We start from the raw sequence: 21,869 nt of genomic DNA, 5'->3' as shown, positions 1-21,869 counted from the left end.
TATCATATTAATTTATCATTGTTAAGTTCACTCTGTATATCCACGGGCATAATAGCATGATGATGCCATTATAAAACATGGGCTACATGATAAAACGAAATTAACTGCTAGAAGGTCCTAAATTAACATTAAGCAGTCACCGTCTCTGTGTCATGTTATTCTTTCTTAATTTTACAGAGTATAGAGATCGACTACTATACAATCAAATAAATCTGTATACAAGATAATTTCAGATGTCAGAGAGGGAGGGAAATAATAAATGAATCTGAATCTGGGGCTTCTCTCACTGGAGAGATGGGCAGGACCTAGCCTGCTCTCGTAGAGGTTTTTTTCGATTCTGACGAATCTCTCTAAGAGTCTAAACGGATCTACTGCCAAATGCTTGAACAGGGCAAACGTTTGTCCCTCAAAATCACTCTTACCTTGTACAAATGCTAAATCTAAGCTCCTGTATTGTTTGCCCCACTTGTCCGGTGGGTGTACGCAAAACAATTACACAGCGTACGACCGTAGTTTTCAATAAAAAAATTATTTTAATCCACTCTGTCCATACTCTGTCTCGGAATCTGGCGGCCATCTTGGTTTTCTCTCCATTGTAAATGCGCAACAGAACCATGGCCGCTAGGGGCGCGGCCAATGTTCTGTTGCGCATTTACAATGGCGGATTCCGAGACAGAGTATGGACAGAGTGGATCAAAATACCTTTTTTATTGAAAACTACGGCCGTACGGAGTGTAACTATTTGCCGAACACACACCGTGGGGCAAAAGATAAAGCATCTTATATTTTGCATTTGTACAAGGTAAGAGTGATTTTGAGGCACAAACGTTCACCCTAGAGAGAGATTCGTCAGAATCGTAAAAAACCTCTACGAGTCTCTAAATGTTTGGGCTAGACAGGACCCTGTTACCGCGAACAAACACTCTCTCTTATCACACTGATTAATATCACAATATAGAGCTTTAACATTAACAAAATCGTTTTGTTTTAACAATAACATAACCTATCCATCAGACCTGAAGATGATGTTATAGTTACATCGAAACATTCTCCTTTTTTACTTGAACCCTGCTAAAATTAAGGCTTTAACTTAATGTCCGAGTCTGCTCCATGCAGTGCGCCTTCCTTCTACCTCATATTTGTCCTGATCCTGAGATAAATCAAATTCTTACATTTGAACGATGAACTTTGAATTTAAAATGAACCCTTTAAAAAAAAAACGCGCCGCGTTGTGAGCTGGCAGATCAGCAATTTCCAGCATGCAACACTTTGGTACAACGAAGAATAAATCAGGTTTCACTGTGGAAGGTTGATGTGTTTTGTTGTCCGAGCTCCGAGGTGATTTATCTGCTGTTGTGAGCTTGTAGGCCTAGATTCAAATGTATAGGGTCGAAGTGGTTAATGTATGTTTTGTCAATCTACAAATTAAAGTTTTCAAATAATTGTAGTGGAGTAAACGTACAATATTTGGATCAAAAATGTAGTTAAGAGTGAAGTAGAAGTAGGCTACACGTAATGGAAATTGGAAATAAGCTTACCGTCACTTCCTATGATGGCCACGTGGAATCTGGTTGAACATAAGCATCTCCGACGGCCTCCGTGTACGCGGGCCCGGCCAGCTCGGATCTTCTTCATCGATATTAAATTCTTTATCAAAGTAGGTTCTTATCAGAAAGTATTAGAACCGCTTAGTCATGATCACCTGCAAGGCCTCACCACGAGTCGACGATGGCTGGATCATCATCCGCCTCCATATCCACCAATGAACCTGCACGGCAGGCGCAACGACAATAATTTGTAGTGTCGTTGTCTGGGTCAAGCTCCAGAGCTTTCTTATAATAATTAATGCACCGCTTCTGTGTGTTTGTTGAGGCTGGCTATAGAGCCAAGCCCATCCTGCCGTAGGGCCAGGCTGTTGACGACCTGAAGGTATACGAGTAGTCTACTTGTCAGTGTTGAAGAGAATATATTTCCGGTGGGAAGCTATTTTACAGACGTAAACTTGATTGTGTTAACACCGGCTTCCAATTATACATTGCACGAGTCACGACTGCCTCAAGCCCATTGGCCTTGGGAAATTGAATAATGTATTGGCATATTTTATTGGCTAAACTTGACTGATTCACACCTGCTTCTACTTAATTGCACGACTCGACTGCCTGAAATGCATTGGCCTTGAATCATTTATTGGCATGTGAACAAGTTACGGCCAAGCTACACCAGGCTTTTCTCGCACAAAACGCAGAAAAGCCTGGCCGTAAAACCATTTGTGTGTGTGCGCACGCACGTACGCACGCACGACACACACACACACACACACACACACACACACACACACACACACACACACACACACACACACACACACACACACACACACACACGCACACGCACACAGACACGCACTGACACACAGAGTCTGTGTCGCTGGGCGGTCAGTGCATGGAGAGCCATAGTTCAGCACCGAGGACAGCGCCTTTCAGGGTTCCCCAATAGGTAGCGCGCTGGGACTATCTCTCCGGCCCTTGCACCTTGCACCCTGTCCCCCCCCCCTGTCAAAAAAAAAAGGGGGGGGGGGGGGTATGAAATTTGATTTTAGGCCTATAGGCTAGCTTACCATAATCAAATCCTTAATCATATTCCATCATATTAAAGGATTTTGTAGATACATTAAACGTCAGCCGCTTTACTGCAGAGGAGAGGTGTGTTTCTGTGTCCAGGTGCATGGTGCTCAACCATCACCAGGGAGGCAATTATGTTTCTACAACTGTATTAATGAATTAAAAATATATATGAATAAACTCCCCCAATTGTTCGGCCCCCAGCCTGGACCCTAATCAAAATATGGCCCATGGGGACAATGTATTGTCAGTATAAGGATATTTATATATAAGGACTTTACGTCATGTTATTGTCTATGGCTTATAGTAGGCCTATATGTGAACACCCCAAACTGTTTTTAAGTTGCTTGATTCAATAATTATTGGTTTGAATTTTCAAACTCCATTTTAACCATGATAGATTCATCGAAAATATCCGTCCTTTTTTCTGGTCTCCGAGCTTTCCGAAATAATTATTAAAAATAAGTCTCTCTCTCTCTCTCTCTCTCTCTCTCTCTCTCTCTCTCTCTCAAAAACGGGTGCACAGTCTGTGTACTGGTAAAGGCCTATTCATAGTCTGGATTTTCGGTGGTGAGGTGACCACCGGAGCTGTAATAACGTGGAGCGGTGGTGAGTAAAAACAGAGAGAAGGGCTGGGGAGAGCGGTGGTTTGCTCTTCACCGCGGCTCCGTGACATCATGTTGTAGTTGCGGTGGTCACCTCACCGCCGATAAAATAGGACTATGAATAACGCTTTACAAGACAACTCACCCTTTTTCCACCTCCAAGTGAGTTGTCCGGACATCTCACCCCGAAAGTCCGGACAACTCACCAGACATCTCACCCCGGTGAGATGTCTTCACTTTCAGGGGTGAGCTGTCTTCACTTTCGGGGTGAGCTGTCTTCACTTTCGGGGGGAGCTGTCTTCACTTTCGGGGTGAGCTGTCTTCACTTTCGGGGTGAGCTGTCTTCACTTTCGGGGTGAGCTGTCTCGGGGTGAGAGTTGAGTGTTTGGATGTTATTTTGTTGAGTGACAATAACACATTTGACAATAACAAAATAAGTCTGTGTACTCCCCACAGACTCATCAATGACCTCAATGTATTTAACGTCAAGAGGTTTGGGAAGGACTTCGTAAACGGCACAATCTCAGCCCCAATGCCTTCATCCAGGTGGCTCTGCAGCTGGCTTACTACAGGTCAGTCTGTCGGACTGCCTACCTATCTATGCATCAGTTATTCATCATTTATTTCATGACAAATAGAATCTTTTTTTTTATCCTTGGACCTTGGCTTTAACCACAACCACCTTTAACCACCAACTCTAGCGTCCCTGTTCTGAGGCTAACATACAGCGAAAATAGCTGATCTACAAACTCACAACATGAGCTTGTAGAGCAAGGCTGAGCTTTCTGCGAAGAGATTTGCACCTATATCTTGCACCACCCTCGCAACCTTATTTGCCAATTTTTACTATTTTGAAAAACATCAAATAGCGGCCGATCTACAAGCTCACAGCGTGTCTATCGGCTAGTTGAACTATTTTAAAATGTTTTTCAAGATAGTAAAATATGGCTAAGAAGTTTAGGGATAAAGGATAAGGCCCAAGATAGGACCATTGGTGTACAGAAAGAATGGGCCGGGCCCTGCAGTTTAGTCCCCTGGGGGACTCCATTCATTATATAGGATTTCCGTGGTTAAACTTCTTTTGTTTTCATGTTTGTTGTGCAAATGCATGGTGAGTTTATCCAGGAACAACACACCACTTGTCAAAGGCATTGATGCAGGAAATGCACTCACTGTATACTTTCTGACCTACCGATCTATAGATTGGCTATTTTGGGCAAGCAACACATCATACATGATAAATCAGGCTCTATCTCTTCTGCAGAGTGCACAATGAGGTCTGTCCTGCCTGTGACATCACCACCCAGAGGATGTTCAGGGGAGGACGCACAGAATTCATCCGCTCGCCCACCAACCAAACACTTGATTGATTGATTGAAATATTTATTAACAGTTTGCAGAATTACAGTACATTTCAAGCACAAACTCAATACAAAGACTGTTAACTGTGAGTGGACGACCCAATTAAGCATTACACTTGTTTACAAGAGGGTCCACCATGTTCAATTCATCAAAACATTTAGAGACGTACAAATAGGGGGCGTTGGGGGATTCAGATTTTTACGGGGGCCAGTTTCGAATTGCAGCCGTCCGTAGGTGCCCTTTGAGAGCGGTTTTGAAGGAGTCAAGGGATTTGCATGTCTTAATGACTGTTGGTAGGGTGTTCCACATTTTGGTGGCATAGGAGCGAAAATAATTTAGTCCCTTGTTTGTGCCGAATCTGGGTTGTACATGGTTCACTCCCTCTGGTGTTGTGGGTGTGGACTTCGTTAACATTAAGGAAGTATCTAGACAGGTACTTGGTGGAGTATCGAATCTTGTGGACCAGACCCATTGCAAGATGCTGTACTCTGTCGTCGACCCTAAGCCATTCCAGTCTGTCAAAGTGGGCAGGGGTGAGGTGGGTTCGGGGGGTGAGGCCAAGTAGGAGCCTGACCAGTTTGTTTTGGGAAGTCTGGAGCCTAGTTTTAAGGGCCTTTGAGGTGCTGTGGTACCAGGAGGTGCATGCATAGTCAAAGAAGCCTTGTACGGGGGCTCCTGTTAAGGTCTTCAAGGTGTTTTTGTTGACCAGTGAGGATCCTGTAAAGGAATCTTGTTCTTTGGTTGACTTTTTTGATTACGTTGGTGGCCATTTTATCACCGGAAAGATTAGCCTCCAGGATGGAACCTAGGTAGGTAATTTCATCTTTACGTGTGATAACATTGTCACCCACTCTAACCAAGAAGCCATTTGCCTTGCTGAGATTACTATTAGATCCAAAGAGAATGGATTCAGTTTTTCCCAGGTGTAAAGATAGTTTGTTATCTGCGAGCCAGGTGCAGATTCTACCGAGTTCAGAGCTGAGGGCATTTTCAACCTGCAGTTTGTTCCTGTCCGAGACAAGCAGTGCCGAGTCATCTGCGAACAGGAACAAGTTGCAGTCACAAGCTGCAACCATATATTAGGAACAGTAGAGGCCCTAGTATGCTTCCTTGTGGAACGCCACAGCTCACTGGGAGGGGGGGGACAGTGTTCCGTTCACTTCCACCATCTGTTCTCTCCCCTCCAGGTAGGATTGCATCCAGCTCACTGAAACCAATTCGAAACCAATTGCTTTTAGCTTGTTAACCAGTATGGAGTGGTTCACGGTGTCAAAAGCCTTTTGGAGGTCCAGCATGACCATGCCGCAGTATTTTCCCGCATCCACCTCTTGTTTGATGTGGTCGCTCAAATAGAGAAGGCCTGTGTCAGTGGAGTGGGATGTTCTGAAGCCAGATTGGAACTCGTACATTAATTTCAAAATCAACCTGTTCATAGACTATTTTTTCCACTTTCGAGATGGAGGTTAGAATAGAAATAGGGCGGTAGTTGCCGGGGTCTAATTTACTCCCTTTCTTGTGCAGGGGGGTTACTTACTTTGAAATCTTGGGGGACCTGTCCCTGTTTGATGGAGAGGTTTACTATGTGGGTGATGATTGGAGCTATAGAGATGGCTGAGTCTCTGAGAAATTTGGAGGGAATATTGTCATGGCCAGTGGCCTTGTGGGGTTGGAGGGCACTCAGTTTCTTAAGTACCTCATCAGTTGTTACCATAACTAGTTTAAAATCGTCTTTACAAACACCTAGGTTTCTGTAGAAGGTTTTAATGTGCTCTAAAGAGCCCAGAGTGGGAGGGCAGATTGTTAACCAGCGTTGTTGCTATGTTAGTAAAGAAGATGTTCAAGTAGTTGGCCACATCAAGCTTGTCAGTGATGAGTGTCGTTCGCTTTAATGTTTATGTTTGAAAACCTGGTTTTCAGTTTCTGACCGCAGCCTAGTTGGTTGTTGAGTAGCTTCCAGAGCTCTCGAGGATTGTTTTTGTTTTCCTCAGCTTTATTATTAATAAAGTTTCTTTTGGCGGATTTGGTCATGGCAGTAACAATATTTCTTAGCTTGTTTCGTTGGGTTTTTAGGTTGTCCAGCTGAGCTTGGAGATCACTGTCGAAGCACACTTAAGTTCATCCTGGCCTTCGACGATCCAGAGGTTTCGGTGAGGGACATTGTTGAGAGCTTTAAATCACAGTCACACTCTTATCTTATAGGCTGTCAAATGATCTAAATCAGAAAATAACTGAGGAAAGTAGGATGAATTGTTCATGTTGAACATGCTGTGTTGCAGCGGGAAGCAAAGCTCCAATTGCTCCGTGAGGCTGTGGATGCCTACACTGCTCTGACACAGAAGGTAAACATTTATTTGGATATTTTTTCTGTCCTGAATTTAGCCGTTAATGCTGTATTTATTAGTTTATAGAACATGCAGGCTTCTCGTTGCTGGCCGTGTGCCCATTTCTAACACTACCTCATCATACCCATGTATGTTTGATGTGTGCACCCTTGATTACACCCCAAACTAGGTCCAAGGCTCAAACGTGCACAAATGGAAACAAGGAAGCGCCAGCTGACGAACAGACAACGGACGCGTTTTGGCCAGATGGGCCTTCCTCAGCGTTGTGATCACAGCGTTGGCAACAGCGTTGAAATTTATTGTGCGCTGGCGCTTCCTTGTTTCCACCTTCTAGTAGTTAGAATAATACACAAGGAGGGATGAAATGCCTTCACACGGTTTCTGGAATAAAGGGCTTTTTGTTTTCGTTTTTTCACTGAAGCTGTAAACCTTAGACTGAGATTGCAAACTGAGTTAAGGGATTTAATTGGATCTGTGCATAACTTTAGGACAGTTTTCAGAAGGTTTTAACCACCATGACCTTCCTCTTGGGTTCCATGTGGTCCTCAGCCAAATGATGGAGAGTTGGTAACCAAATGGACCCTAATAGTATTATAACTCTTGAGAGCGTAAAATGAAAACAAATGGACCCGTACCTGACCATTTGGTTTCATTTTACGCTAGTTCTGAGAGGCTATGTCATCAAATGGTGGTCCGTGGCTCAAATGCCAAATAAATAATGGGCCTTGATATGGAAAAAACAGCTGCTCTATGCTAAAAGAAAGAAGTCCGTGCTGGAGAACTGGTGATTTAACCCTTGGGCTGCCACCCCCAATTGCAGCCCTTTTGTGACATATTCATATTTTTAATTCATCATTTTAATGCCAAAAGAAAAATCCGCGATTTACACACTATATCTCATTCTGACGGGGCAAGACTATAGTATTGGGACAATCAGTCCTGATGGTAGCGGTAACGTCACCATTGTGCCGATTCTGACCAAAAGGAGCGAGTGAACGATGACCACATCCGGTCACTACTGGGTCAAGCTAAGCGGGTTCCAGTATAGCTCCGCAGCAAAGTGTATTTTGGACGAGTGTTGGGAGTTCGTAGGAAAGGAGGGAAAAGCCACCTTCTTTCACAGTATAAAGCAGCTGGCAGTTAATACGGGCCTGGAACAGGATAGTATTGTTTGGGCGGTACGGCCCCCTATTCCCTTCTGGTTCCTCCCAGAGCTAGAGGTGGACCTGTCCCTGTTGGGCCGGAAAGAAGAGCTCTCAAGTGACCTTGTGCACAGGCACCTAGGGCAGTTCAAGGATGAGTGGGTGACAATATTTACTGACGGGTCCAAGGACCCAGTATCCGGGAAAGCTGGGTTCGGAATGTATGTGGAGGGGCACCAGATCCAGCAGAGAGTCCGCATATCTGACAACATGTCAGTCTTCTCAGCTGAACTGTTGGCAATTCTATGGGCCATGTGGTGGATAGAGGAGGTCAAACCGGCAAGGAGCATAATTTGCTCAGACTCTGCGGCTGCCCTGGTGGCACTGAGAGGTGGGGTGTCAAAAGCCCGCTCCGACCTAATCTGGGAGGTTACCTGTGGTGTGTACAGGGTGGAGAAAATGGGCTGCCAGGTTGTCTTTCTGTGGGTGCCTGGGCACTCGGGGGTCGAAGGCAATGAAACATCTGACCTAGTGGCCAAGAGAGCCTTAGGAAAAGAAAGAATAGATCTGAGGGTACGGCTAGGAAAGCTTGAGTGCTTCAGTATATGCAGAGAGCAACTAGGAAGCCAGTGGCAAAAGGAGTGGGCAGAGGAGGAAAGGGGGAGGCAGTACTATGCCATACAACCGTCGATAAAGAAAAAGAATACGGGCATGAACTCTGGGAGGAGGGACGACGTTGTTATGACCAGGCTGAGACTGGGTCACTGTGGCCTGGCCAGCTGTCTAAAAGTCATAGGGAAACACCCGGATGGGCTCTGTCAGTGTGGACAGTCAGAGACGGTACACCATGTACTGTTCTCATGTGAGAGATATAGGCATGAGAGGCAGCAGATGTTTTTGGAACTGGCAGACCAGGGACTTGAAGTATTCTCCTTCAAGTCTATTTTTACTCCAGGGGCAGACTTCCAAAGTGTTGGACGGATAGTCTTGAATTATCTCCACTCCACTGATCTATACTCCAAAGTGTAAGAGATAGTATTCCCATCGCCTGAGGAGGGCAGCATTACACATACCAGTGTACAGCCTGCCGGAAACTAAATAAAGAAGAAGAAGAAGACCACATCCGGTTTGGATCAAAATATCCGGTAGTAGCTTTGCTAGTGTGCCACAATGAAAGATGTCCGGAATGCTAAGCTATCATCGTCTTTTTCATAATCATAACTAAGTCAAATTAAGCTCTAATCAAGCCCAAAACATCGCATTTTACGCAGCGATGCATGCGCAATCATGCGCGTGCGTGATCGCCCATGCACGCGCGGATTTCGCCCGGTTTTAGGAACATTACATCGGCCGTTAGCCAAATTAGCCAAAAAATGCTAAATTTTGCTACATTAAGGCCCCGATTAGGCTCCCGATTGACTTCCGTCAACGGGAGGTCTGGATTTATCTCCTTCTGAGCCAATCGAACAAAGCTATGGGGAAATTGTTTATTAAAAAATAAATCAAACGAGGGCTCTTGGTCAAATTGCAGATTGCTCTGAATGTAGTGTAGTGCCACACATGCACACTCGCGCACACACATTTTACTTATTTACGACCTGAATGATCATCTCTGAATGTTTTCCATTGTGTGGTGATGACATCTCTCTCCACAACTTGCAGAACTGAGTGTTAATAATATCATAGCTTGTTTATTACAGCACAGCTGAATGACACTGCTTTTTACACTGCTTTTTCATCTCTGCACAGGTTTGCATCCAAACTGATCGCTGCAGTACTGGACTTCAAAGCCAAAATCAATACGTAAGTTTAACCTGATTGACAAACCAATGCCAAATAGAATATTCTAGTCTTCCTGACTTTTATCTTTCACCTTTTTCTGATGCCAGGTGGTTGTGGTCAGATACGGAACAATACAATTTCTTCCAGAAAAATAGACCAAAAGGTTTTTGGGACTCAAACTTGTTTACTTTTCAGCATACTTAACCACTTTAAACCATGCCATTATAGGCAATCCTTTTCAAAACAAATTCAAAAGTAACAATCCACATTCCACAAGCTTGTCAGAATCATTCTGATGTGGGTACACCTCATGTACATAAAACACATTAAAATACATAAGGGTAATATTCACAACTGCTTGACCTTTTGCTTAAATAGTTGATAAACATTTCTTACTCTGATCAGACACACAGACGTTTGCCAGATGGCACTGAAAAAAGTCCTCATCACTTTCTCCCTGCACCTATTTTTGTCCTCTAACCTTTGCCCTGCTTGGATTAGCTTGTGTTACTTTAGTGCAAGAGGAAAATCTGAATCTAATTTTATTTCTGCGCAGTGCCAGGCCAGTACAGTACTGTAACTGTATCTCTGCTAAGTTCTCTGTATGCCAAACACCAGCAGCATGTTAACCACTTAAACCCTATTACTTTGTTAACTGCGGCCCCCCAGGGCTCTATCTTTGGCCCCCTGGTTTTCTCCCTGTACACCAAATCTATTACTCTACAATAAATCTATTCTCTACAATAGCTGATTTAAAAGCTCACACATTGCATTGACAATGGAATGTTTGCCTATTATGATGACATGCCCAGAATATGGGATATTTGCTAGGTACAATTTACAAATTATGGTTAAAAATCTACATTCTGTCATATAACGATATGTCTTGTGTAGTGTGATTAAAGCATTTAGAATCTAAGCAGCTACAGTATGTGATTAAACAGTGGGTCGAGGACCCATTTTTATGGGTCCCTTAATTTTTTGTTTCCTACATTTTGTTTTTAATTATTATAATTTCAAACATTTTCCAAAAACATTTCCAAAAAAGCTAAAGTTGTCATGAATTAATACCAACTTAAATGATTTTACCAAGTAATTTCTTGAATAAATGAAATAAAAATCTAAGACATTCCGTAAATTAGAAAACAAATGAAGCAACGCGTTGTGAGCTGGTAGATCTGCTCTTTTCACCAACTTGGGTCCCGTGAGAATGTACAATTTCTCTTTTGCGTCACAGGATAAAACGTTTGGGAACCACTGCTAGAAAGTGTACTCATGTTCTGTTCTTATCGTACTGAACTGTTTACCTTCTACAGTGTTTGCATAGTTCCGGTCTGTATACAGTCTGTATACACTATTTCTTTTCACACCTGTGAAACACCACACACACACGCACACGCACACGCACACCCACAATGATTTCCTGTCTTTGGCTAAATAGAAGTGTATTTTTGTACGTCTCTAAAAATCAAAAAGCATTATTATATGACAGTAACACAGCTATTAAGTCTAAATTAGGCTATCAACATGATTCATTATGAAAAGGTACTGTTTTCTCTAGCAGTTTAGAAATCATCACTCTACCTTTACACACTTAATTGGAGCATGTAAGAATAACTTTAGGACTTAAAAATCACACACACACACACACACACACACACACACACACACACACACACACACACACACACACAGTCTCTCAATGATCAGCTTCCTGTGGAATTAATGCGAGGGAAGCCTTTGTGTATGGAGCTGTATCCACTGCTTTTCTCCTCCTGTCGGATCCCGGGTCCCAAACACGACTACATTGTCCACCACGGGACGACGCGGCGCTCTCCAACGCACATCACAGTGGTCAGGAACTACCAGGTATGAGCTCATGATCTCACGCTGTCGTAGGAAGACCTCAATCAGTCTGATGCATCGATTACAGCCTCAATCAGTCTGATGCATCGTCATCGATTACAGCCATTGTTTACATCTGGTTCACGTTGCGGGTCACGTGGGCCTTCAAAATAAGGGTTTTCACTGAAAAACACTGGCAGTGGCGTTTGTCTCCTGTTCAAAATGCAAGAATAAATGATTGAAATACAGTCTTGGTGTGTGCGACCCTTTACCGTTATTAAATTTCATACATAAAATGTCATAACCTACTGTGTAATGAGAGGAAGAAAAATAATAACATACAGTACACTTTGCCCCCCCCCCCCCCCCCCCCAAATGGCAGAAATCAATCAAATCCAACATTTTAAATTATGCCAAAAATGTGATATTGTATACAATTACAAAAATTATATTTATTAGTATATTTATTAATGTGTTAATGTCAGAGCATGTCTCATGAGTAGACCCCCCCCCCCCCTCCCCTTCCCAAAAAAGGACAATATTCTTCTATCTCGGCCACAAATCATGGTGTGAATGTCATTGAAAGTGCCCATGTCTTTTTATTTTTTTCTCAAGATATTATTTGGGCTTTTTGCCTTTGATAGATTAATAGTAGTTTTGACAGGAAAGGGGTAGAGATGGGGGGAAGACACGCCGCAAAGGTCGTCAGGATCGGGACTAGAACACGCTTTCAGGCTAGGTGCCTGGACCGCTCAGCCGGCCCAGGCCGAAAGTGGCCCCATGTCTGACACCGCATTGCAACAAAAGTACAAAACATAAACTGACAAATTGCAAGAGACACAACTTACAGCGAGAACAGTGTCTTCACTGTATGTAACTGTAATAACCTTTGTTCCAATAGTTATTATTATTATTAGTATGATGAACATGTATCAACACAGTCCTTTTTGCTTCCTCCAGTTCTTCCAGCTGGATGTGTACAACAGTGATGGCTCTCGGATGACGGAGAGTCAGATTCTTGGTCAGCTGCTGAGGATCAGATCTCAGTCCTGGAAAACAGACAAGGAGCCGATGGGGATTCTGACCAGTGAACATCGACATACCTGGGGAGCAGCCTACAATCGCTTGATCAAAGGTACACTGGTCGTGATTGTGTGCCCTTGCTTTGTTTCAGTGTGTTTGTTGCACATTTAACAACCTGTCCACTTAAGCCCCCCCTCTATGAGCTTACAATGTGCTGTGTCACAAGCTATAATGACATGTGCAAAATAGGATGTGCATATGCCCACGCTGGATCGTAAGAGTCTGTGAGCATGTCTTGTGAGCCCATGGTGTCACCGAAATCAGTATCAAAAAGTGTCATCAGCAATCTTTAGAAAATACTGATAATCTTTTGCCTACTTCAAATGAAATACAATAAATGTCCCTTTAGCAACTGACTGATGCATTTTATTTATTCCCCCTTGTCTTTGGATGATTCAGATAAACTAAACAAAGAATCCGTGCAGGTGATTGAGAAGGGACTTTTCAGTCTGTGCTTGGACTCTCCAGTCATGAGGATATCGGATGAGAAGTATGTACCAACATGCACGCACACATGCACGCACACACACACACTAGCACACACACACACACACACACACACACACACACACACACACACACACACTCGACTACTATACATACAGCTCCATCTCAAAAAAATATATTTTTGTTCATTTTCTTCCCTAATATAATTCAAAAAGTGAAACTTTCATATATTCTCAATTCATTGTGCATAAAGTGAAGTATTTAAAACCTTTTTTTGTTTTAATCTTGATGATTATGGTGTACAGCTCATGAAAATCAAAATATCCTATCTCAAAATATTCGAATATTTTACGAGACCACTAAAAAAAGAGAAATGTCGACCATCTGAAAAGTATATTATTAAGGTCACATTCCCACCTAATACTTCGGTAGACTCGATGCGAATGGGAGGAGAATTGGGACTTCTTGCATATTTAATTTGCTGCGGTTTGCCTTCACACTGTCATCCGCAGCTATTGGAAACGCAGCAGGGGGGACCTTTATCAATGTGTTCCATTCATAAACTATAGCCTACACAGTGAAATCTATGGTGATCAAAATTTCAAATTATACTCATAACGTGCATGTGTCGTGCCGTCTGGGACTGGACCCACCCCTCTCTCTCTCTCTCTCCGCACGCAGCCACGCACTGTTCTTTTGGGCATGGAAGGAACAGCGCTGAGCGCACTGATATAAGTGCAGCAACAGCAGCGCAAAATGTTTACAAGTTTATCGAGATGAAAGTCCCTACTCCCCAGTCCCCACACAGTGACAGCACTCCATGTTTACGGCACGCACAGACAGACAGACAGAATATTCTGTAGTGTAGGCTATAATACACTGCAGTGTTTTTATGTGTTTCCTTAAGCAATTGATTTTGATTGATTGAATTGATTGAAAATTTTATTAACAGTTTGCAGAATTACAGTACATTTCAAGCACAAACTCAATACAAAGGCTGTTAACTGTGAGTGGACGACCCAATTAAGCATTACACTTGTTTACAACAGGGTCCACCATGTTCAAATCATCAAAACATTTAGAGACGTACAAATAGACACTTCTATATAGACAAAGAACAGTACAGGAATTCATCATAATGGAGGTAAAAAGGGAAAAGAAACATAACAAGGGGGGGGGGGGGGGGGGATTCAGATTTTACGGGGGCCAGTTTCGAATTGCAGCCATCCGTAGGTGCCCTTTGAGAGCGGTTTTGAAGGAGTCAAGGGATTCGCATGTCTTAATTAATGTACTCGTCCTAATTTCGATCAGGGCTTCAGTCTCCTCATTCGACCACGTCTATCCACGGTAACGGGACATCTTTGCGCTGCGTAAAATATGCCTTCTCCGTCTCCAACTGTGTTCAGCTCCTCACCCGCCACATTGTTTGCTTCATTTCCTTTATTTACTGCGGATTGCATTCACACCTGCACCGAATCGTAATCTCTTTGATACGCATTAGGATTCAAATGAGCCTTCACACCTGCCAAACGAAGTGCACTTTCTGACAATGCGCAGCAGGATTCGTTTTAATCGCAGCAAAGCTTTCTGGTGTGAATGTCACCTAAGTGGCATGGAGGTGATCAGCCTTTGTTATGGAAGCCCAGGTTTGCTTTGATAACAGCCGTAAATGCATTTGTATTGTTGACTCTTATGTCTCACACCTTCCTCTAGTCTTGACAATACAACCTCTGTGGGGTTCAGATCAAGCCAGTTGGCTGGTCAGTTAAGCACAGTAATACCATGGTCAGTACACCAGTTACTAGTAGTTTTGGCACTGTGGGCAGGTGCCAAATTGAGCTGTAATTCTTTTAGTGGTCTCATAAAATATTCTAATATTTTGAGATAGGATGTTTTGATTTTCATGAGCTGTACGCCATAATCATCAAGATTAAAACTAAAAAAAGGTTTTAAATACTTCACTTTATGCGCATTTAATTGAGAATATATGAAAGTTTCACTTTTTAAATTATATTACGGAAGAAAATAAACTTTTACTCAATATTATTATTTTTTAGATGGAGCTGTATGATACACCACACCAATTTTCTCACGGTGCGTGTTGCCAACTCTGGGTTTAAAATACATATAGGCTGCCATGCTTGCAGGATAAAAAGCTTTATAGTTGAAGTCACTTCATATTCATATTGATAGTTTAGTCAACTGTTTCAATGTGTGTAATTTAATGTCCATTTCACCAGTGTAAGTGCAGTTTTCCTTGTACACTGTTGGCAGTCCTGTGTTCATTGTTATGGGTTTTACAGGTTATGTGTTGTCACTGCACTGCAAGCTCAGAATAATTCCTTCATTTATGTTGTCAGATATGCTAGTCGAAAGGCAGCCCAGATTCTGCATGGAGGAGGGACGTTCTCTAATAGTGGCAATCGCTGGTTTGACAAAACCCTGCAGGTGAGCGACTAGAATAGTCATATCTACTAAAAAGATTAGGTTTTATTGTCGTATAGGCTAATCTGTCAAACAACATTTTCTGTAACAGACATTATAAATTAGCTTTAGTGGGTGTAGGGTTCACATTGCCCTTCATGAATGTGTAACGTTGCGTGAAGCCAGATTTTTATACTTGATTGTGCACCAGTGTCGCACTCTGAAAGTAGCCGAGCTACAATATCACATCACTTAGCCATGCGATTCTTTGGGAGATTGTACCCGGAGATTAGCGCTTGACCCCGCCACACAACTATACACGTATAAATTAGTATAAAGTCTAAATTAAGCAAAGGTTGTATCCAGGAACACAAACTGCAGGGAAATAAATAGTTTTTTTCTTTCTTTCTCTTTTTACTACAAAACCTGAAATACAGAGGAAACTTGTACCATCCATGATTCTCTCGTTGTGCTTGTGTAGTTTGTGGTGGGTGAGGATGGATCCTGGGGTCTTCTCTATGAACAAGCTACTGCTGAAGGTCCACCCATTTCAATGCTACTGGATCACATACTGGAGTACTGGTGAGACAGTGAATGTTTTATTTGATTTGATTTTTTACTTCTGTATGTGTTTATTCACTACTCCCATCTCTAATACAGTGCTTCTCAAAGTGTGGCCCAGGGGTCCTTGAGGATGTTGCAGCAAAATGTTGTTTTTGTCCTCAAATGCAGTGAAAAAGGCTTTAATGGGAAATCACAATGTTTCGGTCTATAAGACCTTCATCAGGCTATCTTTATGACTGGTTGTTCTTGTTTATTCATATTATGAGAGCACCTGTCACCCTAAATAAGTCACATTTTGGTGTGACCCGATAGGTCCACCTTAGGTTAGGAGGCCTACAAAAGATGGTCTCTCTGTTGGCTCATATCTGATTCATAAATATAGCCTGATGAAGGTCTTATAGAGCGAAACATCACAACATCAACATAAGAAGAGCAGCCCTCACTTCACACAGGTGTTTTTTTATTATGGGATTCACTGGCTTGGAAACTTGCTCTATTATGTTTATACATTCTGAATTCATTCTAGGGCTGCAAATGAATCCTAAACTAAAATTTCCTAGTGGGTAGGTGGGTGGACCACGGTCACAAACGTAACTTCTGGACTTTCGAGGTGCACCATTGATACAATCCGCACCAAACTTTGCACAAACTGTTCAGGGGCCTGCCATGACAGTAGTGGCCATGTGAGGCCCCCAGGAGCCACACCAGGAGCCTCCAGGGGCAACAGGCTCTGATCTGCACCATACGATCTGCACCATCAGAATAGTCATACCAGGGGCCACCATGGTATGGGGTTGTTCTGTTTGCCCCATGTGTGCAATTTAGGTTTTTTTGTGTGACTATTTTTCTGGCAGTGTTTAACTCTTCAAATTTATATAACTCAGTGCAATATATAGGGTTGGATTTGAAGGCTGTATAATTTTATAATGTGGTCATTCATATTTGGGTGAAGTTGTCAATATAACATAATAGAAATGTACAATATTTACATTATGCATCACCGCGATCATATATGTAGTAAGGATTTTTCCTTACTACATTGTAATTGGATTAATTTTCTGTCGATTGACTAGTTGGTTATTCATTATCTTTAGACCCCTAGTTCACACTAATTTCATTATATTTTCCCTATATTTCCAGTGAGCAGCCAGACCCCAAGAGAGCACCATTAATTCCACTGCCAATGCCAAAGAAGCTTTACTTCCACATCGACCGGGACATCAAACGGGACATCGAACATGCCAAGCAAAACCTGGATATGTAAGTTACTCTTTTCTCACCTCAGCCCTGGGAACAAAACTTCTGAAAATGTCATTCCTATTTCCTATATCGAAAAGGCCTGATGGAAAGGCACCTATTGACATGAGGTGAATTCAGGACACTTGTGTGGTCCTAAAGAAGGAACGGTCCCACTGTAAGCACCACTGTGTTTGCGTTGACTCTGAAGTCTGAAATCCAGCAGCCGCAAAGACGGTGGCCTAAGATTCAGGAGGAGTGTAAACGTAATTATATATCTCTCTGTTTACCGTTACAAAACACAGTCTATTGTTAAGTCTCACAGCCTCAATGGCATCCTTTCACTGTATCTCAAAGTCGTCATTGTCAGTCTGTTGTGAATTTATGCTTCAGTACGTCACACAACAAAATTAACCCTTTTCCCCCCAAAATATGTTATTTATTTTTTTCATCAGGTTTTCATCAGAAATGTACTATGACACTAAGGCACATTTGTATTCCCAACTAGTGCTAGTGATTCTAAAAAAAGATATTTGCCAGAACCCCCTTAAACATTTTTTTTAACGTTCTTTTTATTACATTCTTTGTACAAATGTACACTCTCAGAGTTACAGGCCTGTTATGGTCATTCAAGGCTATCTCTTCATGTGTATTATTGCCCAGTCATTTCTGTATGTCCGTGGCAAAACTGGAATTTCGACAAATGTCCACCACAAGCCATCATCATGGCGATGACCCCTGTGTGTCACTGAAGGCTTCTGTGCTTCGGGACCGAAGCATACCTCTGGCTTTAGTGTGATTAGCAGTGTTTCCATTTTTGGAAGTGGGGAAGTGCACCTCAGCACATATTCATTTGTGTGATTACTACTCTGTACTGTGTATATTAACCGACAGCTTTGCACCTGCTATTCGTTGTCTAACAGGGTCTAGAACCATAACATTTGAATGTTGAAAGTTTTCCGTTTTATGACCTGCAGGGAGCGATTATGACCATCCACAGACCAGATCAATTGAATTAACTGATTGTTTATTTTTTAATTGACCAAAAGCGAAAATCCTATTTTTAGAAGTGTGAGGGAGCGCTGCTCCCTTGGTTTCAACCCCCACCCCTCTACAACCCTGACGATTAGAGAGAATGTCCCATGAATAAAATGTCACAGGCTAGATTGCAGCAGCAGACAGTCTGTTAACAGTGTGTGTCAAATATAAGTTGTTGTTTAAAAGTGTCCTTGGGCAAGGCTCAACTGTTTATGTTGTGGCTGCCACCTGCTGCCATCACCATGCATATTACCACTCATACTTTTAACATACTGTAATTAGACATATCATATAGCATTGTAAAATAGCTCATTCTGCTCATGTTTAGAATACAGATTTGTATTATCCCTAACTTGGTTTCACCTTTCGTACTGACTGTGTCCTGCCAATATTCATTGGTCCACAGTTGTCTGAGCACGACAACCTTTAGATAATGTAGCTTCCACAGTCCCAAATATTCGGCTCAGCCGAGGTACATTTCAGTCTGGAAGAGATTATGATTGCACAATATGACAGCAGTTCAAAAGTCTCACAGCTCATTACTTGTTTTGTAAATTATTAAGTGGTGTGTGTATATTGTAAGGGAATGTACAAATAAAAGCATGAAACATGGTTGTGTTATTGTACTGCACAAATGAGAACTTAAATTACTTATTTAATAAATTCTGTATAAAGGATCTGCCATTAATAATAAAAATCATTGCAATTCCCCACAGACTCATCAATGACCTCGATGTGAATGTATTTAACTTCAAGAGGTTTGGGAAAGAACTTCCTAAACAGCACAATCTCAGCCCCAATGCCTTCATCCAGGTGGCTCTGCAGCTGGCTTACTACAGGTCAGTCTGTCGGACTGCCTACCTATCTATGCATCAGTTATTCATCATTTATTTCATGAAAAATAGAATCTTTTTTTTTATCCTTGGACCTTGGCTTTAACCACAACCACCTTTAACCACCAACTCTAGCGTCCCTGTTCTGAGGCTAACATACAGCGAAAATAGCTGATCTACAAACTCACAACATGAGCTTGTAGAGCAAGGCTGAGCTTTCTGCGAAGAGATTTGCACCTATATCTTGCACCACCCCTTACCCCTTATCGCTAACCTTATTTGCCAATTTTTACTATTTTGAAAAACATATTTGAAATAGCGGCCGATCTACAAGCTATTTTAAAATGTTTTTCAAGATAGTAAAATATGGCTAAGAAGTTTAGGGATAAAGGATAAGGCGCGCCCAAGATGGCCCGGGCTCAGTATAGTCCCCTGGGGGACTATACTCCTCCTTTTGTTTTCATGTTTGTTGTGCAAATGCATGGTGAGTTTATCCAGGAACAACACACCACTTGTCAAAGACATTGATGCAGGAAATGCTCACTGTATACTTCTGGCATTCTGACCTACCGATCTATAGATTGGCTATTTTGGGCAAGCAACACATCATACATGATAAATCAGGCTCTATCTCTTCTGCAGAGTGCACAATGAGGTCTGTCCTGCCTGTGACATCGCCACCCAGAGGATGTTCAGGGGAGGACGCACAGAATTCATCCGCTCGCCCACCAACCAAACACTTAAGTTCATCCTGGCCTTCGACGATCCAGAGGTTTCGGTGAGGGACATTGACGAGAGCTTTAAATCACAGTCACACTCTTATCTTATAGGCTGTCAAATGATCTAAATCAGAAAATAACTGAGGAAAGTAGGATGAATTGTTCATGTTGAACATGCTGTGTTGCAGCGGGAAGCAAAGCTCCAATTGCTCCGTGAGGCTGTGGATGCCTACACTGCTCTGACACAGAAGGTAAAAATTAATTTGGATATTTTTCTGTCCTGAATTTAGCCGTTAATGCTGTATTTATTAGTTTATAGAACATGCAGGCTTCTCGTTGCTGGCCGTGTGCCCATTTCTAACACTACCTCATGATCATACCCATGTATGTTTGATGTGTGAACCTTGATTACATGCATACAGTACACTCATGCACACGAACAGGAAGTCAAAGATGGGTGGCAGAATAGAAACAGTTGGTCTACTACGGAAAACTATTCTAAATTCTTCAACTTCTGTGTTTAAATCTGCTTTAATGTCCTGATTCCAACTGCGTTTCCAACATTATGGAAATTAGGCCATGTATGTACTGTATATTATAATAGTGCACACAGCAAGCCCGTCATTACGAGCTAACAGTTGTTACTGTGCAGTTTACATTTGGAGGTTTTGTTTCTGTTCTCTCCAGGCTCTGATGGGTCAGGGCATCGACCGCCACCTGCTGGGACTGAAACTTCAGGGCATTGAAGAAGGTCTCAGCATCCCTAAGATCTTCATGGACACAGCGTACGGCCTGGCAACCCACTGGAAACTCCGAACTGGACAGGTGTGTGTGTTAAAACAATGTATTTATTTAACAAACGGATACTCATCACCAAGTGCTTTACAGAGTAACAATTGATAAAGAGGAGGAATCAAGAAAGATACAACACACATTTTTAAACATGAGAATTCTAAAAATGGGTATGTTTATGGTTATTGTGTTGCACACATGACTCTTATTGTTCCATATTTACTCAGGAAGTTGGACATTCCTGCTTGAATGTTTAACTTCTCCAAATGCTTCCATACACATACAACATGACATGTCGATTTGATGATTGCCATTAACAACAGTATGGCTGGAACAAGTATAAAGAGAGAACATTTTACATAGCCTACACTGTGGCTAAATAATGAATATATTTTTTACCAGTTATTTAGCCCACACTGAAATCTGTCTGATTCCATTCATTCTCCTCTTTCATCAGGTGCCTGCTAACACGGACAGCGTAATGTGCTTCGGACCCCTTGTTCCCGACGGTTATGCCATTTGCTACAACCCTCAGGCAGACCACGTGCACTTTTCCATAACCGCCTTCAACTGCTGCGAGGAGACTCATGCAGAAACACTGGCACTGACCCTGAAAGACACCCTGTGTCACCTCCAAGAACTACTGCAGCCTACTGTGTAGAACTGCTGCGACTGTGCGGTGTCTGTCAGCGTTTCCCAACCTGGGGTCTTGGCACCCCTTGAGGGACACACCAATTATTATAAAATATTATAATTATTCCTTTAAAAAATAAATAGCAGATCTCTGCATCAAACGCATCGGCTATTTTCGCCATTCATCAAGTATAGGGCTTAAATGTCACACATTTTGAACTTGTAGATCGGCTATTTTCGACATTTATCATATACGTATAGGGCTTAAATGTTGGAGAAACACAAGTGTGTGTGTGTGTGTGTGTGTGTGTGTGGTGTGTGCGCGCGCACGCACTTGTGGGGGGTATCAGAAAGAAAAAGGGGTTGGGAACCACTGATCTATGTGCTGTGTCCTGGGCATC

General features: G+C 42.4%; 2 protein-coding genes across 2 annotated transcripts in view; both read left to right on the top strand.

Annotated features, from left to right (window-relative positions):
• LOC306938790 (carnitine O-acetyltransferase-like) overlaps positions 1 to 21,869 on the top strand; it is a 173,568-nt gene that overhangs the window by 150,848 nt on the left and 851 nt on the right. The window lies entirely within an intron of this gene.
• cratb (carnitine O-acetyltransferase b) lies at positions 11,580 to 21,746 on the top strand (the record flags this gene model as incomplete). The annotated part of the gene is made up of 11 exons (XM_079523109.1): positions 11,580 to 11,723; positions 12,660 to 12,834; positions 13,182 to 13,272; positions 15,590 to 15,677; positions 16,135 to 16,235; positions 17,358 to 17,477; positions 19,208 to 19,330; positions 19,967 to 20,102; positions 20,232 to 20,294; positions 20,731 to 20,868; positions 21,293 to 21,746. The coding sequence occupies 11 exons, from the start codon at positions 11,580 to 11,582 to the stop codon at positions 21,494 to 21,496; spliced, it is 1,383 nt and encodes a 460-aa protein (XP_079379235.1). The 3' UTR covers positions 21,497 to 21,746.

Source organism: Electrona antarctica (assembly GCF_951216825.1).
Source record: "Electrona antarctica genome assembly, chromosome: 15".
Classification (NCBI taxonomy): Eukaryota; Metazoa; Chordata; class Actinopteri; order Myctophiformes; family Myctophidae; genus Electrona; species Electrona antarctica.
The sequence above is the reverse complement of the archived record's forward strand: the minus strand, read 5'-3'. Positions and strand labels throughout refer to the sequence as shown.